The sequence below is a fragment of the Phasianus colchicus genome, unplaced genomic scaffold, assembly GCF_987193195.1.
Source record: "Phasianus colchicus unplaced genomic scaffold, bPhaCol1.hap1.1 HAP1_SCAFFOLD_56, whole genome shotgun sequence".
Taxonomy (NCBI): Eukaryota; Metazoa; Chordata; class Aves; order Galliformes; family Phasianidae; genus Phasianus; species Phasianus colchicus.
In genome coordinates this window covers 539,917-567,584 of record NW_028325233.1, presented here as the reverse complement: position 1 = coordinate 567,584, position 27,668 = coordinate 539,917, and the positions used below count along the sequence as shown (strand labels likewise).

The 27,668-nt window shown below is 52.3% G+C and overlaps 2 protein-coding genes across 9 annotated transcripts; one reads left to right on the top strand and one right to left on the bottom strand.

Annotated features, from left to right (window-relative positions):
* Positions 1-19,806, bottom strand: LOC149911847 (uncharacterized). Of its 8 annotated transcripts, XM_090133232.1 has the most exons (10): positions 15,339-19,806; positions 14,686-14,751; positions 14,285-14,344; positions 13,664-13,735; positions 13,196-13,288; positions 12,622-12,769; positions 7,545-12,349; positions 3,229-5,562; positions 2,391-2,522; positions 1-897 (listed from the first exon to the last, which is right to left on the bottom strand). In XM_090133232.1, the coding sequence occupies exons 1-7, from the start codon at positions 15,523-15,525 to the stop codon at positions 12,187-12,189; spliced, it is 789 nt and encodes a 262-aa protein (XP_089989358.1). In that variant the 5' UTR covers positions 15,526-19,806; the 3' UTR covers positions 1-897; positions 2,391-2,522; positions 3,229-5,562; positions 7,545-12,186. The 8 variants fall into 8 exon arrangements, with proteins under 8 accessions (XP_089989358.1, XP_089989357.1, XP_089989359.1 ...); XM_090133231.1 differs by having other exon boundaries at positions 3,224-12,349; XM_090133233.1 differs by having other exon boundaries at positions 2,391-2,468; positions 3,224-12,349.
* Positions 19,806-26,946, top strand: LOC149911846 (RANBP2-like and GRIP domain-containing protein 8). The gene is made up of 6 exons (XM_090133282.1): positions 19,806-19,911; positions 20,938-21,031; positions 23,562-23,673; positions 24,005-24,161; positions 24,903-25,133; positions 25,515-26,946. The coding sequence occupies exons 3-6, from the start codon at positions 23,630-23,632 to the stop codon at positions 25,617-25,619; spliced, it is 537 nt and encodes a 178-aa protein (XP_089989408.1). The 5' UTR covers positions 19,806-19,911; positions 20,938-21,031; positions 23,562-23,629; the 3' UTR covers positions 25,620-26,946.
* Positions 26,947-27,668: the final 722 nt, after the last annotated feature.

Here is a 27,668-nt window from a genome sequence, read left to right as displayed (position 1 = left end):
TTTGTGAGTCCGTAATTGTGATCGTTTATTGATTGAGTACAACCAGGTAAGACATGGAGTGCCAAGTTGGGCGGCACTCGCAGCGCTGCCCTGTAACACCACACACTGCAGCTGCTGCCTTCTGATGTTCTTCCTCTCAGTCCTTCAGGTGCAGATTCCGCATCATTGCCACAGGGCTGTTCATTATAGAGGACTGGAAAAAAACAAAGCAAGTGTAGAAAAAGGACAGAAACAATCTAGGGAGACCTCACTAAGAAAGTCTGAACAGTAAACTTCCACAACAGCCCCATGCAGAACAGCAGGTTACTGCCATTCAGATCACTGACATTACTTCCCATAACACACAGCTTAGCTGCTGTCCCCTCCCTTCCCTACCTGAGCTGCATGCCCTTCCTTTTCCCTACCTGAGCTGCTTGCCCCTCGCCTCCTTTTTCTTGGTGCTCTTGCCTTTTCCTGCTACTCACTCCCAATCTCAACACTTGCCTGCTCTGCTTGCTGCTCTGACAAGTGCCTCTCAACTCTGCTCGCAGCTTCTCTCCTTCTGCATGCCCTTCTCTATTCCCTTCTCGTGCCCTTCAGGCTTCTGCTCCCCTTGCTGAGCAAGCCCATGCCTGGTAGCTCCCCTTCAACCTCCTCCGCCCTTTGCCTTTCTCCACACAGATGCTTGCTTCTGGCCAGCACTCCTGCCCAATGCCTAGCCCACAGCCCGCATCTCTTGGGGAGACAGCAAGGTGGCCTGGAGCTACCCACACCTCCTCCCGGGCACAGCTTCTCAGCTTTGCTTCAAGCCCACAAAAAACCCCAAGGAGCTCCTCTTACCTTTGGGCTCAGCTTCTTCTCCTGCCGTGCAGCTCCTGTGCCAGGCCGGGGCTCAGCTCTTCCCACACTCCACCATTCCTGCAAGGTTGCTTTCTCTCATTCACTGCCTTCCTTTGCTTTCCTTTGCTCTGCTACCCTTAGCTTCCCTACTTGCTTTCTCTACATTTACGTGCACCGCTTTGTACTTTTGAGTCTCTTCTTTGCATCTCCTTTCTCTATTTTCCCTTCAACCCTCCCCCCCCCTCCCCTCCCCTTCCCCTCTCTCCCATTTTTCCCTTCCTCCCCTACCTCCTCTCCCCCCCTGCTTCCCTTCCCCTCCCGTACCCCCCCTTTTCTCCCTTTCCCCTCCCCTTCCCCCTTGCCTTATGGCAAACTCACCTTTCCTGCTCTTCACTCCCTCCTTCTTCATTCTCCTGCCTTTTGCTGCTACTCTCGCCTTGCTTTCCCTTGCTGTGCTCTGCTTTGCTTTCTCTACATTTTGGCCATCTTGGTTTTCTTTTTCATTTTCACTCTTTTTTTCTTTTTTTATTCTTTTTTTTTTTTTTCATTGCACTTTATTTTTTTATTTCATTTTTCTTTCTTTTTTCTCATTTTTTTCTATTTCCATCTTTTTCTTTTTCATCTTGGATTTCTTTTTTTGTTTTCCATTTTTTTTTCTTTTTTCCGTTTTTCTTTTTTTCTTTTTGCTTTTCTTTCCTTTATTACTCTTTTTTTTTTCCTCTCTCTTTTTTCTTTCATTTTTTTTTCTTGTTTTTCATTTTTCATTTTTTTTTTTTTTTATAATCATAGGTACTCCTGAAACCCCCTTTAAGCCCTCCCTACCCTCCCCATTTCTTCTTTTCTCCCTCACCTCCCCCCTTGCCCTATCCTACCATTCCCTTGCCTGCTCTTCTTACCTGAGCTGCTGACCCTTCCTGTACCTACCTGAGCTGCTTATTCCAAAAATTACCTAGCTGACCTGCTTGCCCCTCCCTTTCCTAGCTGAGCTGCTGGCCCCTCTCATTCCCTATTTGAGCTGCTTCCCCCTAACTTACCTAGCTGAGCTCCTTGCCCCTCGCTACGTACTTGAGGAGATGTTTGCTCACTTGGCTTCCTTACTGGAAGTCCCCTCCCTTCTCCCTACCTGAGCTGCAGTGCCCTCCCTGAGCTGCAGTGCCCTCCCTTCTTGCCCCTCGCCTCCTTTTTCTTGGTGCTCTTGCCTTTTCCTGCTACTCACTCCCAATCTCAACACTTGCCTGCTCTGCTTGCTGCTCTGACAAGTGCCTCTCAACTCTGCTCGCAGCTTCTCTCCTTCTGCATGCCCTTCTCTATTCCCTTCTCGTGCCCTTCAGGCTTCTGCTCCCCTTGCTGAGCCAGCCCATACCCAGTAGCTCCCCTTCAACCTCCTCCGCCCTTTGCCTTTCTCCACACAGATGCTTGCTTCTGGCCAGCACTCCTGCCCAATGCCTAGCCCACAGCCCGCATCTCTTGGGGAGACAGCAAGGTGGCCTGGAGCTACCCACACCTCCTCCCGGGCACGGCTTCTCAGCTTTGCTTCAAGCCCACAAAAATCCCCAAGGAGCTCCTCTTACCTTTGGGCTCAGCTTCTTCTCCTGCCGTGCAGCTCCTGTGCCAGGCCGGGGCTCAGCTCTTCCCACACTCCTCCATTCCTGCAAGGTTGCTTTCCTTTGCTCTGCTGCAGTTAGCTTTCCTACTTGCTTTCTCTTGATATACATGGATTGCTTTTTACTTTTCTTCCTCCTCTGTGCCTCTTTTTTTCTGTTTTCAGCACTTCCATTTTTTTTTTTCTTTTTCCATCTTTTTTTTTCTTACTTTTCATTCTCATTTTTCCTTTTGTTTTTTTTTTTTCCTTGCCCCCTTGAAATTCTCCACCTTTATCCCCCTCAGCTTGCCTCTATCTGTGTTTCCAAGTGGGTCTTCTCTCTCACATTCCCGTCTAGTGCCTGGTGTCGCCCCACATTACCCTCTATTTCCCTGTGCCCACGCAAGCCCCCTATTGTCTCTCTGCAGCCTTTTATAACCTTACACCTCTCTACTTCCCCCCCAATCCCACCCACAGACCCCTGTCATGCCTGTTTCTCTATACCACGCCTACAGCCCTCCCACTGCTCCCTGTAGCCCCACATCCCCTTCTATCCCACCTCCATTCCCCCTACAGCCACTCATAGAGCCACAGTTTCTTAGGTCCTCCCCCAGCTCCCTATATCCCTCCCCGTAGCTCTCCCCAGCCCCTCCCACCCCCCAATGCTCCCTATAGCACCGTGTCCCCCCGTTGCCCCCTCACAGCCCTCTGCTGCCCTAAATCCCCCTGTACCCACCCCTACCGCCCCATGTACCCCAATACCACAGCCGCTGCAGCCCCACCTGCCTCCCTATCCCCCCCCCCGCCTTCCCAGCCCCTCACCCCACCAGGCTTCCTCCCCTGTCCCGGCGCCGCTCTCTGTCCCTCCCGGCTCCGGCTCTGCTGTGCTCAGCACCGCTCCCGTCGTGCCGCGGTTCCGTCTCGGTGCTGCCCGGACAGCTCCGGCGCGCAGCGGCGGTGCGGGGCGGCCCGGGCTGCGGGAGCGCCGCCGCCTGAGGGGAGAAGAGCTCTGAGCCAGCTGCCAACGGCCGTTCCCGCGCGCCGCGCCTCAGCCAATCGGAGCCGGCGCCGCTGCCGCTGACCAACGAGAGCCCGGGGGCGGAACGGATCGGCACGTGCCCAGCGAGAGCCAGGGGGCGGGACGGACCGGCACCTGACCAATGAGAACCCGGGGCTGGGACGGTCCGGCACCTGACCAATGAGAGCCCGGGGGCGGGACGGTCCGGCACCTGACCAATGAGAGCCCGGGGGCGGTGCGGCGTTGCGCTGCGCTGTTGGTGGGAGGAGCGCGGCAGGGGGCGGGCCGTGGGTGGGGCCTCGGGGTCCGCCCTACTGCTATAGGGGGTGCGAGATGGGAATGGGATTGACAGGTGGGAGGTGGGGCTTGGATGTGGGGTTGGGATATGAGGTTTGGAACTGGGCTTGGGAGCTGGGGTTGGGATGTTGGATGTGCATTGGGATGTGAAATGTAGGGTTGGGGTGTGGGGATATGGATATGGGGTGGATATGGAATGGGAAATAGGAAAATGGAATATATATGGGATGGGCTTGGGATGGACATGGGACCAACACTGAAGAATGTGGGATGGATTGGGGATGAAATATGGACACGGGATGGGATTGGGATGATAGTGGCATGGGATAAGTAGATGGAATGGACATGGGATGCATGTGGGGATAAGGATTCGGAATGGCTATGGATATAGGGTTAGGGATGGGGATAGGATGTGGGGGTATGGATGTGGGATGGGTTTGAGATGGCTGTGGGGTGGATATGATGGATATGGGATGGGATAACGTTGTGGGATACGAACGAGGGATGGCTACGAGATGGGGCTGTAGTGGTTATGGGGCCATAGGGGCGATGGGGCCAGGATGCTGCAGTCACCTCTGTCCCCAGAGTTCATCCCCAGTGTGACACATGGAGCCCCACAGCCGCTCCTCTGCCCTTTGTCACTTTCATGGGGAGGACATCCCCCAACCCCCATTATCAAAAATAAACCTTAATTAGAAAAGTGAGGGGTGTCAACTCCGCCCCATGGGAACAATGTTTTCTGTGGGGGAGGGCACAGATGGCGTCTCCAGAGGGCTGTCCCAAACTCTGGGGGGTGTTCACAACTCTAGGATATGACACCACCAGGGTGCCATGAAGGTGTCCCAAGCTTTGGGGTGTGACACAGGGATGTCCCCAATTTTGGTGGTGTGACATTGTCATGTGGTGTTCCCACTTCCCCGGGAAGTCCTCCAGGTGGTCACGGTGTCCCCAGGTTCAGCTCAATGTCCCCAGGGTTCTTTTTGTGCCCTCTGCATGACGGTGACACCCGGCGCCAGCTGCCAGGAGTGACGCCCAACGGTGATGACACCGCATCACGGCTGTGACACACTGGTGTCACACAGTCCCCTCTGGTGGTGGCACAGAGTTCACCACCGTGCATGTCCCCGTCCTCATGGCAGACGATGGTGACAGCACCAGAGGACTCTGGTGTCACCGGGTCCTGCAGTAGGCAGGTCTGGAGGGGTGACAAACAACAGTGAGAGGCTCAGTGACAGCACGGTGACAACATGGTGCCGCCTGTGCCTGCCCCCATGTGATGGTCAGAGTACAGGGAATGGTGTCACCCGATAGATGGTGGCACACAAGTGATGGTGACACCAGATGACGGTAACAACAGTGACAGCCAGGGATGGGGACGCTGCGTCACGGCTGTTCCACATCGAGGTCACCCTGTGTCACGGCGTCACCTGAAGACAGTGACATTCAGTGACACCCAATGGCATCCAGTGAAGGTGGCACCCAACAATGGTGACACCACCGACCCCATGTCACACCTGCACCAGACCCCACGTGTCCCCCGACTGTCCCCTGCCCCCCTCCCTGTACCCCTCCTCGTCACCTCTTCAATGAGGATGGCACCGTGCTGAAGTTGTGCCACCATGGCAGGGGGGACAGCATGGGACAGTCATGGACAGCCAGGGTGACAGCGTCCAGGAGCTGTAGGACGCTGATGGGGCTCTCAAGGTACGTTGGTACGGCCCCAGGTTCCACGGTTACGGTGACGGTGAGAACTTTGGGGACAAGTGGTTGTCCGGTGTCACCCGGTGGCCCTGGGGGGATTGTTTCCGTGGGGCTTTGCACAGGGATTGGTGGGAACCATCCATTTCTGAAAGGAAGTGGCAAAAAATATACAAGAAAAGTGACATAGTATTGATTTTAATGGAAACAGACATTATTGGGGGCGATCCCACGGGGACAAAGAAGAGCGAGAATGTCTCACTATGTGAGGTTGTCCTCAAAATCCTCATTGGAGACCTCTGGAGGACTCCAGGAACGCCTGGGGACCCCAAGACACCCATGGGACATCTCCAGACCCTTCCAGAAGACAATAGGACCCTCTGAACCCACTTCAGGACCCCCCCACATTCCACAGGATCATTCTGGGACATCTGCAGACCCTTCTGGATGAATCCAAGGACCCCCTGGATCAATTTGAAAACCCCCTGCACCCTCCAAGTCCTCTCTGGGACATCCCCAGAGATGTCTCTGATGACGGGATGACTCCAGGACCACTCAGACCCACATGAGAACTCTCTGGACCCTACCAGACTCTACTGGGACATCTCCAAATCATCCCAGTGGCTCCTCGGAGCTCCTGGACCCATCCTGGGAGCTTCCAGATCCTTCCAGAGACCCCCAGGACCATTCTCGCGAGCCCCTGGACACCCCAGGATCCCTCTGGGACATCTCCAGATCCTTCTGTATGAATCCAAGGACACCTTGGATCCACCTGGGGACCAACTGGATGCCCAAAACCCCTCTACAACATCTCCAGATTCTTCTGCATGCCTCCAGGGGTATATAGGGGGGGGCTTGTGGGGAATCTATGGGCGGAAAGGTGTGAGTGGGGCTTCTGTGAGGTGGAAAGAGGGTCTGGAGGTGGAGAAAGGTTGGAAGGGGAAACTGAGGGATTGTGGAGGGCTTCTGTGGCGTGGAAAGGGGCTCTGAGGATGGAGAGAGGGGGTTGTGAGGGGGAAAAGAGCAGAACGAGGCTTCTGTGAGTGAAAAGGGGGCCTGGGGATGGAGGGGTACATTGTGGAGGGGAACTTGAGGGGTGGAAAGGGGGCTTCTGTAGGGCAGAAAGGGGGGTCTGGGAGTGGACGGGGGGTTGTGTGGGGGAAAAAAGGGGTGAGTTGGGTCTCTGCTGGGAGGAAAAGGGGTCTAGGAATGGAGAAGGGGTGGCAGAGGAAATCTGGAGGGTTGTGGGGGGCTTCTATGGGGTGGAAGGGGAGTCTGGGGGACACCTTAGGGAAGTATTGGGGGGGAGAAGAGGAGAGTGGGATGTCTATGGGGTGGAAAAAGAGTCTGGGGGGAAACTTAGTGGCTTGTGTGGGGGAAAGGGGTGAACAGAGTTTCTACAAGGCAGGAAGAGCATCTCGGGGTGGAGGGAGGGGTGGGAGGGAAGAGCCAGGGGTTGTGCGAGGCTTCTATGGGGTCTGGCTGAGGGGAATTGGAGGTCAAAATGAGGGAACTGACGCCAGGGGTCAGGGAGGAGCGCACAGGGGGGTACAGGGACCTCTAGGGGTCAGAAAAAAGGGGCCAGGAGGTGGGAGGAGAAGGGAGGACACGGGACCCTGGGGGTCAAATAGAGGGGAATGGGGGGTGGTAGGAGACTCTGGGGATCAGAATGGGGGAATTGGAGTGGGGGCACTCGGGGGGAGGAGAGGGGGTTCGGGGGTCAGATAGAGGAGACTGGGAAAGGGGGGGACTCTAGGGGACAGAATGGGGAGAGCGGTGGGGGGGTGGGGGGACACCAGGGATCAGAATGGGGGAGGCACAGAGGGGAGGGGTGGAAGAGGACTATGGCGATCAGAACGGGGGGACTGGAAGGGAGGGAGACCGGGGGAAGGGTGTAACCCCGGGGGGCACACAGAGGGACTGGGGGGTGCGGGCGATCAGCGGCAGGGGGAGAGGGGGGGAGGGCAGCGGAAGACACGGGGTGGGGGAGGCGGCGAGACGCAGGGCAGCCGCCCCCGCCGAGGGAAGCCCCGAGCACCACGGAGACCCCGCGGGGCCGAGGCAGAGCGGCACGCGGCCCCCCCGCCGCCTTCACCCCGGCCCCCGCCCCGGCGCCCCCCGAACACCCACCTGTAGGAGCCGAGGCGGCGCCCGGAGCCCCGAGGCGCCCCGCACCGCTTCCGCACGGCCGCCTCCTCGGGTCGCGGCGTGATGACGTCACTCGGCGGGGACGGCGCGGCGCCGTAGCGACGGACCGGCGCTGAGGCGCTGAGGCGCCGTCGCCGTGGCGACGCCGTCGAACGGCACGGCTCCTGCGGGAGCCGCGCTGAGTCGTGCGGCGTCTCCGGCTTCCCCAGAATCGCTTTCTCCAGGCCGATTCCGGGCTGCTGGCGCTTCTTGAAAGCCGAGCGCGCATCTCTGCCCGGTTTTCTCACGGCTCCTGCGGCGGCATCTCTGGCCACTTTCTCCTCCAAGGAAGAACCGAGCGGTGGCCCGGCCGGGCTCGGTGCGTGGGATGTGAGAAGGGCACAGCCCGGAGCAGGACCTGAAGAACGAGCTCAGCTCACCGCTGGCACGTGTTCTGTAGTCCCCCGGGTCCTGCAGAGCTGCGCTGGACTCGCTGAGCAGCACGGCATGGTGCGGGGATGTAAGAGAACACAGGTGCTCGGTAGACTTGCTGGGGCAGGGAGCTCTCACTGATGCTAAACTCACTGAAACGAAGTGACTCGTTCAGGACACGTGCCTGAAACAAATGCTGGTTCTCTAGGCAGAGCTGCCGGACAGACCTGTCAGCACTGGGAATTAAGCACGGCAGTGAGATGAGGCCAGTGATGCGTTCATGTAAGAGCAAGAGGTGCTTTGGAATGCCTTTATGGCTGCACAGCTCCTCGGGAAGCAGTTACACCTGCCGGCTCAATAAGAGCTGTCCCATAGATGCTGTACAGCTGTGGAGCCTTTGCCCACCTGCACTGCATCTTTTAGATGCATCATTGAGAGGAATTGAACCAGCAAGGCTTCAGGGCTGAGCTCTAAGAATGGAAACTCCCTCAACTTTTGAAAGAGACTGGGTTTCTAAGGTCTTAAGACCCGGAGCTGGCAGGGCACACCCCTCTTGTGCCTTTCTCCCGACTGGTTTTTGGGAGACAGCAAATGGACACCCCTACAAGAAGTCTCAGGGTGTTTCCTTTTGACACTCTTATTATGGAAGTAAGAATACATTCCTGGCTCCATTTTGCTCTTGTGTCAGAAGGCAGAGATTTAAGCTACCTAAAGTCACTTTTCCACAAACATTCCCACAGAAAGAAGCATCCAACATCTCTCTGTAGCTACGGAGACCCTGACTTCTCAACTCTTTCCAGGTATGTTTTACTGTCTCTTTCCAAATTTAGAAACGGCAGCTGTGCAGAAAAACATGCCACAGATCCTGAAGTGTGGGCCAGCGGGGAGTTTTACCCCGTCTCCTCCCTGATGTCAATCTGAAGTGATCTCCTTTAGTCCTCAGTATAACAAACGCATCCTGTGACCGTGCTTGAAGACAGTCTCCCTTGAGCATTTTAGCTGAGCTTGGTTAGCGCTCTTAAAACCAGCTGTGCAAGTGCTGCTTTCCTCCCCACTGTGAGGGATTGCTGTCAGGAGCCAACCAGTTATGCCAGGCACATCCAGCAAGGAGCTGCTGTGGCACGATGGGCGCGTGGAGCGGCTGTCTTCCAACCTGTCCTCTGCAGCAGTTAGCATTCTGCGGGTTACTCTTCCCCAGTTTGCAGAACAAATATCAGAAGTTGATGCTCTTTTGTGAAAATGTGGGTTGAAAAAAAGGCAGTGTGACATTCCTGACTGCAGGTGAACAGCAGCACAGATGCTGCCAGCCCCGCTGTAAAAGCTGGACTTGTTAATGAAGCAGCTTATCCATCTGTGTTGGGCAGTGGTATCAGGGCATTGCTCTTCAGATCTTTGTTTTCCATCTGAGGATTTTGTCCCAGCAGGGTTTGTGCCTCAGGATTTTGGGCAGGAGAAGGGCTGGCAGCAGCCCAGGGCAGGACGTGGGTCCCCTGGGGACAGCAGCCACAGCCCCTGCCCCATCTGCACAGTGACCCTGGGCCATCCCTAGGACACCTTGAGACCCTCCTCCTCTGCACAGCCCCACAAAGCACGAGGGAAGGTCTGGGGTGGCACTGGTCCCCCTGGAACGGGGCAGGGATGGTGCCCTCCATCCCATCCATCCCCAGTGCTCAGGGCTCCAGAGATCCCCAGGGTCCCTCAGTGTCCCTGCACCAGTGCCACTCTTATCGTAACAGACTTCTTCCTTATGTCCAGTCTAAAGGAGAAGAGGAAAGGTTGTCAGGGGGTTTCCCCAGTGAGAAGTACAGTTTCAGAAAGGGACGTGTACAGAGAACCCAGAGGAATAGCAAGGCAAGCCTAACAATGACTGCTACAAAACCAATGGTACAAAGAGAGAATTCACTGCCAGAAATATCTCACAGTCCAGTGATAAAGATTCACAGCTGCAAGGTTGTCTTCTAATTAAAAACAGTAATTACAAACAATCTGGATTTTTGAGCTAACTGTTATAATAAATATTAGTAGGTGGGGATTGCTAAATGGTGCTGCAGTCTCCTACTCGTAACATCCTTGCTGCTTCATTCTGGGTGCCGTCACTGAGCAGCATCTAATGGAAGTTCTTCCCTGCTCAGCTGGCTGCCTTAGTTGGAGCCCTGATGGCAATGACGTGGTGATGGCAGGCTTAGTTTTGCTGTTTTCTCCTCGTCAGAATACTCCGACTTTTGAAGGAAGCAGCTTCTTGTTTCCTGCCTTCCTGCCTTCCTCCCTTCCTCCCTTTTAATTTTAATTCATTTGGAATATCTATATTCCATATAGATGTTTTGAATATCATTATTTGTAGTGCTGAAAACTTTTTTAGAAAACAGTCATACTCAGTTAAAAAGGTATAATAAGGATGTTAAAGAAAGAACCCTCTGATGTGTTGACCAGGGATGAACATAAAAACAGCTCCCAGTTAATGTATAGGCAGCTGATGTGACTGCCTCTGTCCTCAGCAGCTTGCTCAAAGGAACCCCACAAAGCATTTCAGCGCTGGGCTGCTGAGGGAAGCTGTCGGAACAGGAGCACTGTGTCCTCTTGCAGAGGACCGGGATGCTTTTACAGCTGACGGCTGCTTTGGTTGTGGCCACAGCTCCTGAGGAGTGCAGCAGTGCTGAGAGCTGAAATGGGGGAATGTTGCACCTCCTGGAGGATGCTGAGAAATCAGTGGCCTAGGGCAGGTGCTGGAGAGGAGCTGCAGGGTGCTATCGTGGCAGCTGGGCGCTGCTGGTAGCACAACGGACTGTGCCTCTGCTAAGGCGACTGCAGTCACAGAGCGAGCAGTGACAGCAGGCATACGAGGCTTGCAGCACTGCCTTCCTCCCGTCTCTCTCCACGTTCAGATTCTCGGCCCAGCCCACAAAGCAAAATGAAGTAGAGGAGGCAGGAAATGTGCTCATAGTTCTTGCTTGGTTCCTATTGCAGAGCAAATGATTGCCTGCTGTCCGGTAAAGCTCACGCAGAAGCACTGATGCTTTTGCATAATGCACTGCCACCCTTGTCCCCTGCCCGAGCCGGGACGTAGGGCACCCGCAGCCTCTGGGCAGCCTGGGCCAGGGCCTCGCTGCCTCTGGGGGAGGGATTTCTCTACACATCAACCTCAGTTTCCACTCTTGGAGTTCAAAGCCATTCCCACACGACAGTGGCTGTCTGCCAATGCCAAGTGGCACACAAGGTCTCCTCGTGGGTCAGGTAGTAACATGACAACAGCGTGGACAATTGTGATGGTACTTTCTATTTATTGGTACAGCACAGCCTAGAAAGCCCCAGTTGATGCCAGCTGTGGTTCTCTGGCTGTCAGATGATGTCCCCAAACCCACACACGGGGTGCTCCCAGCTCCTGACTGATGGTGGAGAAGTGGGAGGGCAGAAGTGATGCTGGGGGGGGAAGGGGCGGGAGTCAGGGGGCTGCTGTGCCTGTCATACTTCCCCCAGACAGTTTTTTTTACAGGTGTTACATGATCCCCCTGAGGGGGCCGCTCCCACCTCTTGATGGATGGTGGAGAGGAGTGTGAGGGCAGAGGTGGTGTTGGGGGGGCTGGGGGCTGCAGGGCCTGATATGCTTCCCCCTGGCATTCTGGGTGGTTTTCTGGGTGTTGGGCAATGCCCCCAAACTGACAACCTAGGGGGGCCGCTCCCACCTCCTGAAGGATGGTGGAGGGGAGTGGGAGGGTGGTGATGATGCCCAGGGGGATGGGGGGCTGCTGGGCCAGTTGGCTTTCCCAAGGCAGCGGTTGTCTGTCGGTTGGACAATGTCCCCAAGTCTACACACTGCTGGGCTCGCTTCCATCCCCTGATGGATGCTGGAGGGGAGAGCGAAGGCAGAGGTGGTGCTGGGGGCTGCCAGGCCTCTCAGGCTTCCCTGAGGATGTGGCTGCCCCCAGGCTGACACCCTGAGGGACCACTCCCGACCCCCGAAGGATGGTGGTGGGGGATGGGGGGTGGTCTTGATGCCCAGGGCGGCTGGGGGGCTGCTGGGCCTGTTGCTCATCCGCCAGGGTGCCGTTGTTTGGGTGCCGGCCGATGAGCACAAGCTTCCAAGCCAAGCGGGTTCCTCCCGTCCCCTAAAAGATGGCGGTGGGGGATGGGGGGTGGTGTTGATGCCCCCCGGGCTGCAGAGCCTGGGCTGGTGGGCTGTGGGGCCCGTGACGGGGGCAGCTGAGCCCGGCTGCTGTCAGGTCTGGCAGGGGCCGCCCTGGTGGTGCCATCCGGCTGGTGGGCAGGTGGTCACCGCCGTTGGCATCATGTCCATCTGCCAGGCCCCTTGAGGAGAGCAGGACGAGGGCAAACTGTGGCCGCAGACATCGTGCTGGGCTCCATCAGCTGCAGCGAGGCGCCTGTGGAGAGAGGAACGTGCTGAGGGCCCCTGCTCTCCTTCCTCAATGGCAAAGAGCCGCCCTCAGCTCTCAGCCTGTCTCAGGCCCAGCACTAAGAACGGGCTGCAGGAACGGCCGTGCCAATTCAAACATCTGATAGCGTAAATCTCAGACCACGTTAGCCAACAACTAACCGGCCTCTGTGCTGCTGGAACTACAAGTGCCTCCTGGCTCACAGCAGCCCTACAGTAAAGAGTTGGGCAGGATGGGGGTGGGGGTGAACAACAACTCACTGGTTTCTCTGCCTCCATCGCCGGATAAGCAGACAGCATGTTAGCATGGCTGCCAGCATGGAAACCAGGAAAGCTGCAGTCAGTGCCAGGCAGTACTTCAGTAAAACTTGATCTTCTGTGGCGTTTGCACGTCCTTCATCTTCCACACCTGGAGGAACAATGTGCTCACTGCTGTGTCTTGTGCCCTACTGGCAGTCTCACGAGAGGTCTGACATGGCCAAAAATGTTGTCTTTCACTTTGTTGGCCTCCAGGAACATGTGAAAATCCTTGGGCTGCAATGCTTCCCTGATTCCAGCGAAGCAAAGGGAACTCCCTAAGGCACTGCACATCAAGGCAGCGCCTTAGGGAACCTCTTTTTGGCCTCTCAGCTTTGTTTACACTCTGGCTCTGCCACGGTCCAGACCTTCCTGGGCCATGGATTTGCTCCTTCTTCTCCATCGTGCTCTAAGACTCCTTTTGCACTTGCCCACCATTGCCTCCTGAGGCTGGGTAGTTGTCTGACTAAACAAATCTCACTAGAGCAGGAGAGCGTGTGGATCTGTTTAATCAGGGTATAGACAGAAATACACTCACCACGTGCTGCCTTCTTCATGATTTTCATTAGTAAATGGGACAGTCTCTTGGAATATTTTCCATCTTCCCATGCCACTTTCCATCCCCCAGGACCTTAACAGAAAGCATTAAGATAAATCTTAGAGAAACAAAGTATTGAACTGAGCGGTCTTTTCGGTGAAGTCAACAAAGACAACAGCCACCCTGGGATGCCTGTGGGGCTCCAGCACAGGAAGCAGCCGAGAATTTGGCACAGCCTTCCCTGGAGGCAATTCTGCACCCAAAGCATGAGGAGAACTTCCCACCACACACTGCAATCTACACAACTGCACAAGGGCATCACTGAAGAGCAGATGGTGCCAGGGGATCATGTGAGGACAGGGTACGCACATGCAGCTGTGCATTCTCACTCACGCTTGCAGACATGCCCGGCTGACATTAGGACTGTGAGCTGGCATCTCTCAAAGGAAGCAAAAACTCATGGCATACCAATACGAGTTGCTGGGGCTTCTGTCCTTGAGCTCGGCTGGGAAGCTGGAGACCATTCGACTCCACCCGCACCTGTACACAAACACAGAGCAGCTCCTGTCAGACATGGCCAGGTACTTGTTTAGACTGCAATGCCAGCTCCACAGCACTCTTCTCTGCCTGCTACACAGCAGCATCTGGCAAATAGCTGCTGGGTGCCTGCAGCAGCACCGTGCCAGTCCAAGAAGGAACCGTGTGCGGAACTGTCTGCAGAAGGGAAGGGGCTGGAAGGGGAAGGGAAGATCCCTTTCCTTTGGGATAGCCCCACAGGAGGCTTATGGAGCAGATTATGCTGAGCCTTTGGCAAGACACTGCTTATAGGCGCAGCTGTAATGAGAAACATTCCCATTGTGTGTTGTGATCTCTCTCTTCCTTAGGGACCTGCAGTGACTGGAAGGGGCTCAGCTGATGACGTGGCACTCAGACTTGGGTTGAAAGTTGCCAAGCTGGAGAGGTGGGCAGTTGGCTGGCACCCAGGCTTCTCGTGCAGGAGAAATCACCGGGCAGTGAAAAGCTGAACCCTTCCTGAACTACCACAACCACATATGAGCAGAGAGCGTGAGATGAAGGCTGGTGACTTACCTCTGGCATCCAGCCCAGGCTCAGGAACAGGACTCTGCTTTGGTAATTCACCAAGAGGACCTGCAGGCACAGATGTGATCAGACACAGGTGAGGAGAGCTTCCACTGCACCTTGGGGCCTGGGGTTTTTTTCTGCAGTGACCTGCGAGGACTGGCTGCAGGTCAGGGAATGACATGGCCCAAACAGCAAACGTATAGGTTCTCTCCTCCAAAGAGTGGCAAGGGCTGCCTTCCCACAGATATGTGACAACTCTCCAAATAAAGAAATACTCAGGACTGATCTGTGTACAGCCTTTGAGGCACAAAGAGACTTGAAAGACCCTTGGAGGTTCCTGAGTACCCAAATAAACTATGATGGCACTAACTTTTCTGCCTTCAAGGAAGCAGACACTCACAACTTACCTCTGGGTTTCCCCTGAGACACAAAAGCAGCCTTCATCCCATTGTCCGGATATGGAGCACCATCATCTAGAATCAAGAACAGAAGAGGGATGTTCCCATGGCATGTTGTGATCTCCTCCCTTAGTGGTGGGGGAGGGCTCAGCTAATGGGATGGCAGACTCAGGCCGTGACTGCCAAAGCTACAGGGTGATCTGGAGCCTGGCACTGGGCAGCTTTCCGAAGCTCTCCAGGCCACGTGCAACACCCCTCCGGGACTGTGTGGATGAGCACACCAAGAAAAGACACCTAGAGCAAACTGGGCTCCAGCCGGGGGTCTCTGCTGGGAACCAGGATTCATCTATGGGGAGCACCAGGAAGCCGGAGCAGAAATGCTCCCGCTTTTCCCAGCACACATCTTCTGAGCTCCCCCTAGGTCAGCCCCGGCCAAAGAGCGTGCTCAGCCAGCAGCAGAGCCACGGCCCGGCACGGCTGGAGCCAGCCCTGCAGAGCACTGCTTCCTCACGCCCTCGCCTGGCTCCTGCGCTGCTGCCCGTCCCCCCCATCCCAACACCCCCACAGAAGGCAGCCCCAGGGCAGCGCGGCACACGGGGACAAGAGCCCGGAGCTCTCGCCCTCGCCGCCACTCGGTTGTGGCCCTGTCTCTGCCCACCCACCTGCTGCTGGCGCTCGCCACGGAGCGGCACAAGTCTCCTGGGAACACGTGGCCGTCAGGAGGAGGAGGAGAGCAAGGCGGGCGGGGGCCGTGGCCCCCCACACTCGTGCCATGCTGCCACCACCACCGCTGCAGCCACAGCGAGTGCTGCTAGGCGGCACAGAACGCCTGGGGCACACGCTGAGCATTGTGAGCTCATGGCACCAGGCGGGGCGTTGTGACCCCACGTCCCCACGATGACATCTGTTCCGCCACCAGGGCCAGCTTCCCCCTGGGCTTGCTGTGTGCGCTGTCGTGCTGGGGGAGGATTCCCAGGCATCTAGAGCAGCAGGAGACCGCTGATGTCACATGGACAGCACGGAAGTGTGGAATGGCTCGGCTGGGAAGCGACATTAAAGAGACAGAGACGCTGTCAAAGGAGAAAGAAAATCACTTCAGTGTTGTTTTTACTGCTTTGTGCAAATCTAGAGATTCACTTTTCTCTTTTAATGCCAAAACAGAAGCCGGTTCTTCAGTGACATTTCTCCTTCAACCCTCCCACCCCATCCACTCTCCCCTCCCATCACCCCTACCTCTCTCATTTTCTCCTTCCTCTCCTCTCCCCTCTCCTCCCCCCCTTCGCTTCCCCTCCCCTCCCCTTCCCCCTCTTTTCTCCCTTTCCCCTCCCCTTCCCCCTTGCCTTATGCCAAACTTACCTCTCCTGCTCTTCTGATTCTCTTGCCTTGCTTTCCTTTGCAATGCTATGCATTGCTCTCTCCATATTTATTGCCAGCCATTCTTTTCTTAGCTCATATTCTTTACTTTTTACTTGGCTTTTTTCTTCTATTCTCTTTGCCTTTCTTCTCTTTTCTTCTTTTAGTCCTTTTTTCTCTTTTCATATATTATTTTCTCTCTCTTCTTTTATTTTCTCTTTTTTCTCTTTTTATTTTTTTCTTTTTCATTTTTCTTTTTTCTCTTTTCTAACATTAAATACTTTTTTCTCTTTTTTCTTTTCTCTTCTTTTATCTTTCTTAATTTTTTTTTGCTTTTTTTTCATTTTTTCTGTTTTCTCTTCTTTTTATCTTTCTTTCTTATTTTTATTATATATTCTTTTTTCTTTTCTCTATTTTGTCTCTTTCCTTTTTCTTTTTTCTATTTTTCATCTTTTTTTTCTTTTCTCTTTTTTCTTTTTTCTTTTTCTCTTTTTTTCCTCTTTTTCTCATTTCCTTTAATCTTTTTTTCTTTTTTTTTCCCTCTTGTTTTTCTCATTTTTTCCTCATTTTTTTTCTCATTTTTCTTTCTCTCTTATTTTTTCTGATTTTAATCATACGTTTTCCTTTAACCCTCCCCTCAAACCCCCCCTCCCCTCCTCTGCTCCCATCCCCTACCCTCCCCATCCCCCTACTCTCCTTTTCTCCCTTACCCTCACCTCCCTTACCCCTCCCCTTCTCCCTTCCTTAGCCTACCATTACCTCGCCTGCCCTTCACTTACCTTCTCCTCACTTCCTTCTTATTCATGCTCTTGGCTTTTCCTGCTACTCAAGCCAAATCTCAACACTTGCCTGCTCCGCTTGCTGCTCTGACAAGTGCCTCTCAGCTCTGCTCGCAACTTAACGCCTACTGCCTGCCCTTCTCTATTCCCTTCTCGTGCCCTTCAGGCTTCTGCTCCCCTTGCTGAGCAAGCCCATGCCTGGTAGCTCCCCTTCAACCTCCTCCGCCCTTTGCCTTTCTCCACACAGATGCTTGCTTCTGGCCAGCACTCCTGCCCACTGCCTAGCCCACAGCCCGCATCTCTTGGGGAGACAGCAAGGTGGCCTGGAGCTACCCACACCTCCTCCCGGGCACGGCTTCTCAGCTTTGCTTCAAGCCCACAAAAATCCCCAAGGAGCTCCTCTTACCTTTGGGCTCAGCTTCTTCTCCTGCCGTGCAGCTCCTGTGCCAGGCCGGGGCTCAGCTCTTCCCACACTCCTCCATTCCTGCCGGGTTGCATTTTTTCATTCTTTGTCTTGCTTTCCTTTGCTCTGCTACGGTTAGCTTTCCTACCTGCTTTCTCTACATTTACACACATTACTTTTTACTTCTTATTCTCTTTTTTCCTCTTTTCTATTTTCCTCACAGTCCTCCCTGTTTCTTTTTTGTTGCTTGTTTGTTTCTTGGTTGGTTTTTCTGTTTTAATCTTTTTATCTTTTCTTACTTGTTTTTTTTTTTTTTTTTCAGCCTCCTGATGTTACTTTATATCCATCTGTTGGCCCCCTTTATCCCCCTTATCGTTTCTGTATATGGGCCTTTACCAGTGCCTCTTCTCCCCACATTACCCTATAGCCCCCCGATAGCCCCATATTCCCCTATACTTTACTATAGTCTACACAAGCCCCCTAGAGCTCCCCTACAGCCTTTTATAACCTCATATGTCCCACCTATACCTCTCTGCAGACCCCTATCGCGCCTGTTTCTCCATATCACACCCACAGCCCTCCCACTGCTCCCTCTAGCCCCATATCCTGGGGGTCTTGATAGATGAAAAACTTAATATGAGCCAGCAGTGTGCCTTTGTGGCTCGGAAGGCAAATGATATCCTGGGCTCCATCAAAAGAGGGGTGGCCAGCAGGGACAGGGAGGTGATTGTACCCCTCTACACTGCTCTTGTGAGGCCCCATCTGCAGTACTGCGACCACGTCTGGAGCCCCCAGTACAAGAAAGACAGGGAGCTGTTGGAGAGGGTCCAGAGGAGGGCCACAAAGATGATCAGGGGACTGGAGCACCTCCCTTATGAGGACAGGCTGAGGGAGCTGGGCTTGTTCAGCCTGGAGAAAAGAAGGCTGCGGGGTGACCTCATTGCAGCATTTCAGCACCTAAAGGGAGCCTACAACAGGAGGGGAATCAACTCTTTGAAAGGGTAGAAAACTGCAGGACGAGGGGAAATGGTTTGAAGTTGAGGGAGGGGAGATTTAGGTTGGATGTCAGGGGGAAATTCTTTACAGAGAGAGTGGTGGAACAGGCTGGAACAGCTGCCCAAAGAGGTTGTGGATGCCCCGTCCCTGGAGGTGTTCAAGGCCAGATTGGATGGGGCCCTGGGTAGCCTGGTCTAGTGTGAAATGTGGAGGTTGGTGGCCCTGCATGTGGTAGGAGGGTTGGAGATTCATGATCCTCGAGGTCCCTTCCAACCCTGGCAATTCTGTGATATCCCCTTCTAGCCCACCTATTTGCCCCCTACAGACATCTGTACAACCACATTCTCTTATATCCTCCCCCAGCCCCCTATATCCCTCCCCATAGCTCTCCCCAGCCCCTCTGAGCCCCTTCCCAACCCCCCCAATGCTCCCTATAGCACCGTGTCCCCCCTAAGCCCCTCACCGCCCTCCATTGCCCCAAATCCCCCTAGACCCACCCCTAGAGCCCCATATACCCCAATCCCGTACCACAGCCCACTCCAGCCCCGTGTGCCTCCCTATACCCCAGCAGCCTTCTGTAGCCCCCTGCCCCCCCAAGGCCCTCCCAGCTCCCCACAGCTTCCTAGCCCCCTCTACTTCCCTTCAGCCCCTGTATCTCTCCCGGAGCTCCCCAGAGCTCCATATTGATCCCACATCCATCCCACAGCCACAGCCCGTCCCGTACATATCCCACTTCCCCACATCCCATCCTGTCTCCATCCACATCCCCACATCCCAGTCCCACTCCCAGCCCCTCACCCCACACGGAGGTGGCTTACGGCCGCGCAGGGTTCCCTCCCCGGCCCGGCGGCGCTCTCCGTCCCTCCCGGCTCCGGCGCCGCTGTCCTCAGCACCGCTCCCGTCGTGCCGCAGTTCCGTCTCGGTGCTGCCCGGACAGCTCCGGCGCGCAGCGGCTGTGGGACCGGCACCACCTGAGGGGAGAGCCGGCTGCCAACGGCCTTTCCCGCGCACTGCGCCTCAGCCAATCGGAGCCGGCGGCGCTGCCGCTGACCAATGAGAGGCACGAACGGGCCGGAACTGCCCCTGACCAGTGTGAGGCCGGGGAAGGCCGGAGCTGCCGCTGACCGATGAGAGGCACGAACGGACCGGAACTGCCCCTGACCAGTGAGAGGCCGGAGCTGCCGCTGGCCAATGAGAGGCACGAACGGGCCGGAACTGCCCCTGACCAATGAGAGGCCGGGGGCGGGGCAGAGCGGCTGTGGGGGGGCCTCGGGGTGCTCTCTGTTGCCATAGGGGATGGGATCGGGGCTGTGGGATTGCGACTGGGATGAGGGAATGAGATGGACAGGTGGGTGATGGGCTCGGGAGGAGGGACTGGGAATGAGATTTGGAATTGGGATGTGGGATGTAGGATGTGGGGTCGGGACGTGGGGTTGGGATGTTGAATGTGGGATTGGAATGTGAGATTTGGGATTGGGATGTGGGGATGTGGATATGGGATGGATATGGGATGGGATATTGGGCAATGGGATGCGTATGGGATGGGCTCTGGGTATGGGGTGGACTTGGAATGGATACGGGATCATAGAACCATAGAATTGCTCAGGTTGGAAAAGAGCTCCAAGGTCATCAGATCCAACCGCAACCCAACATGAAATCTGTTCAGCCGTGCTTTGTGTCTCTGTGACGTCTGTAAAGATTGAGGTAAAAGACCCAAAGTAAAAGGAGGGCTGCAATCAGTGATTTCTGGGAACTTTGTAGAACTGAAGAACTTCTGAAACAAATGGATGTTTCTGTTCAGCAGAGGGAAAGTAGTCATTTCAAGATAAAACCTGCTGTCCAGAAAGCCTGCAGATGTACTGTGGAACATCCTCTCTAGGCACTAAGAGCAAGGTCTTTTTTCCCTTTCACTTTTCCTTTCCCTTTCCCTTTTTCTTTCCCTTTTCCTTTCTTTCCTTTTTTTCCTTTTCCTTTTCCCTTTCCTTTTCCTTTTCCTTTCCCCTTTCCCTTTTTCCTTTTCCTTTCCTTTTCTTTCTCATGTTGTGCAGATTTTCTCATTGAGTATCTGAAATGTAAGGGAGATACCCCAATGTAGTTCACCTTCTCTTTTTCATAAATAGTCAGTATGGAATATCCCAAACTGCCGTTCTGAATGGCACCACCCCAAAATACATGGTATGGGTTTTTGGTTTGGTTGGTTGGTTATTGTTTGCTTGTTTCTGGAGATATTTCATGTTGATGAGTTTTAATGGTGGGTAGGAGCCTCAGAGAACACCAGGGTAAGGACTCGAGAACTTTGGTCTGGTTTGCAAATTCCCTTGTATCCTTCTGGGCATGCTTTTAAGATGTTGGTCTTCCTCCAGAGAGATTTTTATTATTTTTTCCCTTCACTCCCCTTCCCTGTTCCCTCCCCTTCCCCGTTTCCTTAACTTCCCTTGTCCGACCTTACCTTCACTTACGTTTTATTTTTTATCTTTTTTTTGCCTATTGACTGGGTCAGCAGGAAGGACGTAGACACGAAGGAAGGCATAAGCTTATTTTATTGTCAATTTCAAAACAATACAAAAACAAAGCAGTGCCCTAAAGTGAAAAGATAAGCTTAGCAGGAAAGAAAATAAGCAGTGCAGTGAGTCTAATCATTACCACGTCATAATATAATGACATGTAGCATAGTGATAGTGATTAAGAAAGATGCATCACCAGTTGCCCTACTCCTTTATCGTCATCCAGATTCACAGTGGCTGGGGAGTCCCGGTTGCAGGAAGGATCTGGAGAAGCTGTCCCAGCAGTTGGGAACTCATACGGCGATGTGTCCACCCCGGAGGTGAGGTCTGCAGAGTACTAGGGTAGGCAGCAGTCAGGTGGAACATCCGTTTTCCTTTTCTCCTCTCGGTTTTCTTCCTGAATACCCTGTCCAGGGTTCAAGGAGGAGCAGAAAGAGCTGTGCCATCTGTTTTGGTGTAGCACGGGCCTCTTTGGCAAGACTGAGCGCCCAGAGCCCCGGCAACATGCTTAGTCAGGTAACAGACATTGCAGCAAAGTTCCCTTGTGAGCAAGGCTCCCCACCCTGACTTTGAGGTCGGATGGCAGGGGGAGTGGAAGCTGAGGGAAGCGGCTGTGTGGGAGGGCACGGAGCTGACTTGTTGGGAAGATGGTTTGCCAGGGCTGTGCGCTCTTCAAACTGGTGAGCCCTCGGTAGAGTTACGAGGAGCCCAGTGCTGTCAGTCCGTACAGATCCCTGCGTTTTGTGGAACTGAAGAGCCCAAACAGGGGACAGGTGTTCCTAAGCTTCTGGTTTTCTTTCACGTGCTGTGTGGTTGATATTCCTGTCTGTGTGACAGTGCTGTGGAAGGTCAGGAAAAAGAGAGGGAGAGCTGGGCCAGTGTAGTTTTGCTGCTGTACCTGGCAGCCAGATGATTCCCTGCGATCTGGAAATGGTGCACAGATCATAGAGAGCCAACCAGTGCAGTTAGTGGGAGCTATTTAATCCCCAAAGGTGCTGCTCTGCTGCTGTGAGTGGGTTCTATTGCAGAGGCAGCAGATTCAGCAGTGTGCTGCAGAGCGTGAATGCACGCGGGCTGCTGTTCTGCTGCAGGGTCTTGGGGTGAGGCAGCGTGCATCTTCATTTTGAGCTTTTCCAACAGCAACAAAGTTCTCCTGTGGCTTTGTTGAGCTGACTTGGGTGCTGTTTAGACTATGCAGTGTGGAGCGTACCGCTGCCAAATTCAGAGATGCTCTTCAACCGTTCTGAGATTCCTGTTGGGCTCAACAAAAACCATTGCTTCGCTTCTTGTTGCACTCGAGGCCAAGTTCTGTGGTTTGGTTTCATCTTTGCAGTGATGCTTACAACTCACTGTCTAGCACAGTCAATGGTGGAAATAGTGACTGGTTTTCTTGTTGTGCTGATTTTGGAAGGGAGGGTCTTTCAAGGCTGCCAGCGTGTCTGATGAAGTTTCTTTTCAACCCTGTTTACAAGGAGATGTCAAGCATGACTCTGCTCTGATGAATGTCAGCGTGTCCTTGTTTTACTTCAGAACACAGACTGAAACTCAGGAGACTTGCGTGAATAACTTCCCCCCGTATTTTGGGGTGGGAAGAGGGTTGGAGATGAACTTCAGGCGTACTTAGACTGCAGAGACTTGTTTCATGTTATTTAGTTTACGTCTGCCGTGAAGTTTTTGCTTGTCACTTCCTAGTTCTCTAGCTCCTTCATGCAGGTAGAAAATGCTTTTTGGATGCAGTAGTCTATTTCTGATGTTATCAGCCCAAGATAACTTCACAGCACGCACTGTGTGAGTGAAAGGTGAAACGTAAGTCTCCAAAGGTATCTATGGAGGGGTAGGAGGAGGAAACAAAAGTGAAAATACAAAAAGCAAAGCAGAAGGCAGAGCCGGCAGGAGGGGAAGATGGCAGAAGCACCAGCAGGAGGAGCTGGGGTAACATCTTCACTCTTAGTTTGTAGGATTTGTTTTCTCCTGCAACACTGTTGTATTGCAACAGCAGCAATAACAAAAAGCTCAGCTGTAGCAGACCCCATTCTTCTGATTTCTTTAGTCAGAAGTGTTTGTGAAATGTCCCAAGTATAAAGATCAGTCGCTTGCTTCGCTAATGGCCTCAGTTTTCCTTTGGTAGCTTCTGCCCGTTATTGGAAACAAGATTCCTTTCTTAATCCTGTCTCTTTCAGAAACAAAGGCTTGAATACAAGAAGTGGGCTGGTAATTAACTGTTAGCACTGTTATGCGTTGCTGAAAAGAGGGCTCTTCCTGTTCAGTTGCTTCAAACGTACTGTACATCTGACATGTGCCTGTCGTGTTTGTTTTCGTTTTCCATTCAGAAATGGTTGAAAGGATTCATCTGTGCTAAGCTGTATTTTGAAATAAAAGAGTATGAACTTGCTAAAAGGTAATACGTGTTGATGTATGTGGTTGATCTGTTCTTGAAAGTGTAATAGAAAAGCCAGCTGAAGTAGAGAAATCAAGATCACGATCATGCCTTTTTAAGGTAACAGTAAATGGAAGGATTGGGTGCCACTGAAATCCTTCTAAAGGAGCAACTGCATTAGTTATATAATACCAAAGAAATCATGGAGTTGAAGTGGCTTTTATTTCATCATATGATGCATCTGGTTCTGTGAGCTGCTGCTCAGAACTCAGTACTTGCTGACAAGTAAGTAGCATTGGTACGTGTAAAAATAATGTTGTTCCTCACAGGAAGGTCTAGGTCAAGCATCTAGAACTAAATATAGCCCTGCTTTCCATTTGACAGATTAAATTCCCTTTAGCTTTAGCTGCACGGTGTGGGGGGACTTGTATTATTGAGGAGTATTGATCTTTCTGGGTTTTCTCGCTCTGTAGATACATATCTACTTATCTCAGTGTCCAAGAGAGAGATCCCAGGGCACACAGGTTTCTTGGACAAATTTATGAAGCTCAGGACAACACAGAAAAAGCTGTTGGGTGTTACAAGGTAAGCGATCCACTGACCCCCTGTAATGACCAGCTTTCTTCCTTTGTAAATGGACTTTTAAAATGCATCTGTGCTGTGCATTCCTTAAGCTCAGAGAGAAAATGTGTTGTGGACAAATTGTATGATGTACATTTTGCATTGCCAAATCTGTCTATGATGTACTTAAGAAAGGATTCTTTTTTTGGTAGAATTGGCTTCAGCTTTTATTTATTTATTTTCCAGTTGATTCTTTCTTTTGTGTCCTGACTTGATCTTTGTGGTAACTGCTATGATAGTCTTCCCATTGCCCTTTGGACTAAGGGTCTGTGCCTGCTGTGGAATTGCCAAGCAGGGATGATGGTAATCTCCAGAACCCAATACAGAAGGATCTGGTGCTGAAGATTGTGGAGCTATTCTGCAATAAAGACACCAGTGATGGAAGAGCAAAATACTGGGTTGAGAAAGCTGCCAGGCTGCTCCCCAGGAATCCTGCTGCTCTCAGATTGAAGGTAAATTCCAGCTTCTCATCTCTGCTCTGTGCCTTGAAGAAACTTTCCGTATCTGACTGGGTGCTTCTAGCATGCCATCTAGTCATCTCACAATATTTCCTTGGCTAAATTAGTTTAGCATTAGTTTAGCATGAATCTATTACATGTTAATTTCTTTGCTGTCTGATGTTTTTGTCTAGCTTGCTTGAAAATTGCAGCTCTGAGCTTTCTCATGCGTTTTAAGGTTGAGGTGTTCAAAAATGTGGGGAAACTGTGTTAGCAATAATATCCAAGAAGTTGAGTTTAGATAGTCGCAACAGACACATCAAGTATTGCCTAAGCTGCTTTTTAGTTTTTTGAGTTTAAAAATGCAGAATGTAGGAAGTGCTGTCATTCTCAACTACAGTGTAAATGCTTTCATCAGTTATGCAGTGTCACTTTGGCACTTATTTTTATGTAGCACAGCTGCAGGGACACAGAGGTTCTCAGAGGCTTCTGTTAGCTTTCTGTTGTCTTATTTGGACCAGCTATTCTGTAACAAGGTGTGCTGTCTCTGTCTCAGATAGTCTGACAGTCTTAACTTGGCATCTACGAGAGGCACAGTGAAGTTTTTTCCCGTTATCTCGTTTCTAAGATGTTGGAGTAATTCCAGCAAGTCTGTAGTCTGTGTAGCGGAGGTGAGCAAACTGTCAGGTAATGTGGTTGTTGAAAAGGCTGATGTGGAAAAAAAATATATTAATACGTTGCCTTGATGTTTAATAGGAGAAGTTTCAAGAATATAAAGTCGAAGATGGCTGGAATGAGCTCTTTTATGTGACTCAAGCTGAACTCCGTGTGAGACCCGATGACGTCTACCTTAACATCAGACTTGTTGCACTGTACCGCTCACGCAATAAGTTACGAGATGCTGTGCTCCATGTTCAGGAGGCAGAGAAGAAAATACCTCTGGAGACAAGCTTGGAATGGTACTCCTGTGTCGTAAAGACACTTGAGGTACTTAACCATCTTTTGATCCTGTCATAATCTTCCATATCCTCAAAACTGGTCATAGTCTGTTATTTTTGTTCCACTGACAGCTATTGCTCAAGTGATTTAACTTTTCCAAATGAAAGTCTACTGAAGCCAATTGTTTAATGGGGATTTTCTTCCTAAAGTTAAACCTTGCTTATTTTCTTACTTCAAGTCTAAGCTGGATATAGCAGCTCCATCAGGGGGAGAACTGTTCAAAGAGTTCCTGGAACTTTACTGCTGAAGGATATGTTAATGCCTCAGCTGTGATCCTGGGTTAGGTAGCAGTGTGTCCTGGAGAAGTAATGTCCTTGCCTTCACAGAAAGATGGTGGTTCCTCATCCTCTGATGAACTTTATTCTTTAGGAATGCCTCAAATCAGCGCAGGACAGGACTTGGAACTTAATACAAAGAATTGGGGAGCTATCAAGAGCAGTCATCTACTGGCTCATTCTAGCTTTATTAAAATGAAGTTTGCTTCGGGAGATGTCCATCAGCGCAGAGAGGCACTTGAAAGGTATTGTTTCATCTTTACTGCATTTAAAAACCAACCAAACAGAAACAATCCAGAAGGGAATATGTTTTTCTGAGTCACAGAACATCTAGCAGGCATCAGTTTCCCTGAGTAACCAGTTTGTGGACAGGAGAGGAGTTTCTCTGTGCTAGTGTATAATCAATGAAAATTATATAAAGGAATATTATATAAATCAAATAATATCAAGATGTCATAATAATGAAATAAGCAAGAGAGTTAGGCAGAGCGAGACAAAAAGAATAAATAGGATGCTTACCCATGTCGTGGGCTTGCTCAGGAAAGACCAGTGGAGTGGATCATCCAAAGAGGGAGAGATCCTTCCCCACTGGTAGTGAGCTCTTAAATGGGTCTAGGAGAGGTGGAGCCAGGCTCCACCCCTTCCTGCAGCACAGGTGAATTGCTTTCACCTGTGCTCCCAGGGCTGACTCATTGCTCACCTCAGGTGACTAATCAGAGGTTCAGGCCGTGACTCAGCAGTTCCCATACACTCCACCCCTTCACGGCGTGAACCAATGATCAGGTTGACTAATGGGTAAGCTTTTCCTAATACAGAGACCCACTTATATCACGACACTTATACAGTTTCCATCGCGACGCATGTTGGTACAATTCAAGACAAGTGACGATTGGTGAACGTTGATATTCTTGTATGGGCCAGTGCTCGATGAAGTTACTGGAGGCATGCGGTCGTCAGGTGCAGGTCCGTCCTCTGCTCCATCAGTCCCATGTAGGCCATCACCGGGTGTCGCACGTGATCTGACTGTAACACTGGAACGCTTTGATGGCATTTCGTTCCTTGCAGTGATCCTGAAGGCTCGAAGACTCACGGGGAGTAATACAGATGTTTCAAGGGTACCAGGAGGAGAAGGTCTGCTCTCCAGGGCAAGATACAGGCCGTCCTTCTATCCTGGGTCAACACTTCCACTTGTACTGGGGCACGTCCCGGCCGCCTGTACCACACCTTCTGGCCAGATATCTGTGGCTGCATAACTTTGTCAGGCACCAAAGGAGGTCTCCTGATCTGCCATAGGGACATGATGGGGGTCCCTTTAGCAGTGAAGATCGGAGTGTTGACCACAATATCAGTTGGCCATGTACCTATTACTGGAGGAACTACTGAGCCTCCCACCTCCAACAGTCTCCCCCAAGGTGCAAGTAGGCCACACCACTTGGGTCCTACCTGCACCTTCCAAGGCCATTTTATTCTATGGGTGCCTGGTTCTAAATTCTCAGGGGCAGGGAGCAGAAGATTATTTTCATTACCAATCTAGGTCTTACCTGATAATCAGTGCCCGTAATTTGGATCCTAAGCAGGGTGGCCCATGTTGTCTGCAGCATTCTCAGGGCACTGGGTCTGCCGTCTCGGGGTCTTTCATTCAGGTCCCGCAAGGTTTCATACAGTCTTTTCGTCCACCCCTGCAGGGACTGGGAGTCTGTCTTCAGGGCAGCCTTAAGAATACCGTTATAACGTTCAATGAGGCCTGCCCCCGTTGGATTATATGGCAGATGGAATCGCCATTCGATGTTGTTTTCTTCTGCCCAGCGCTGTATCGTTGCACCAGTAAAATGAGTCCCTTGGTCGCTCTCGATGACTTGAGGTGTCCCGTAGGCAGACATCAGTTTAGTCAGTGCCTTGATGGTATATGCCTGGTTTGCTTTCGGTACTGGATAGGCCTGCAGTAGCCCACTTGCAGTGTCAATGCAGGTCAGAGCATATCTCACCCCCTCAGACCGAGGAAGGGGCCCAATGTAATCGACCTGCCATCGTTGGAGAGGATTGTGTCCTCTAGCAAGATGGGCTGTCGTTTCAGGCAGTGATCTTGGTCTCATCTTAGAGCAAGCGTCGCAATGCTGGCATGCCTGGACAATGTCAGGTAGCTGTATGGGCAGCCCCCATGCTTTAGCAGCTGCCCACATTGTCTATTGTCCCGCATGCCGTAGCTTCTGATGTAACCAACGGGCGATATTCTCAGATGGTGAATTCT

What these genes read in the sequence shown, in the direction of transcription:
- LOC149911846 (XM_090133282.1), top strand. Translation starts at nt 23,630, where the DNA reads ATGAAGCTCAGGACAACACAGAAAAAGCTGTTGGGTGTTACAAG. An exon ending in CTGCTGCTCTCAGATTGAAG is followed by an intron (nt 24,162 to 24,902) that starts GTAAATTCCAGC and finishes GATGTTTAATAG; the next exon opens with GAGAAGTTTCAAGAATATAA. An exon ending in GTGTCGTAAAGACACTTGAG is followed by an intron (nt 25,134 to 25,514) that starts GTACTTAACCAT and finishes TTTATTCTTTAG; the next exon opens with GAATGCCTCAAATCAGCGCA.
- LOC149911847 (XM_090133227.1), bottom strand. Translation starts at nt 19,793, where the DNA reads ATGATCCCGTATCCATTCCAAGTCCACCCCATACCCAGAGCCCATCCC. An exon ending in AGAAGAAGCTGAGCCCAAAG is followed by an intron (nt 2,469 to 17,214) that starts GTAAGAGGAGCT and finishes GCAACCTTGCAG; the next exon opens with GAATGGAGGAGTGTGGGAAG. An exon ending in AGAAGAAGCTGAGCCCAAAG is followed by an intron (nt 898 to 2,390) that starts GTAAGAGGAGCT and finishes GCAACCTTGCAG; the next exon opens with GAATGGTGGAGTGTGGGAAG.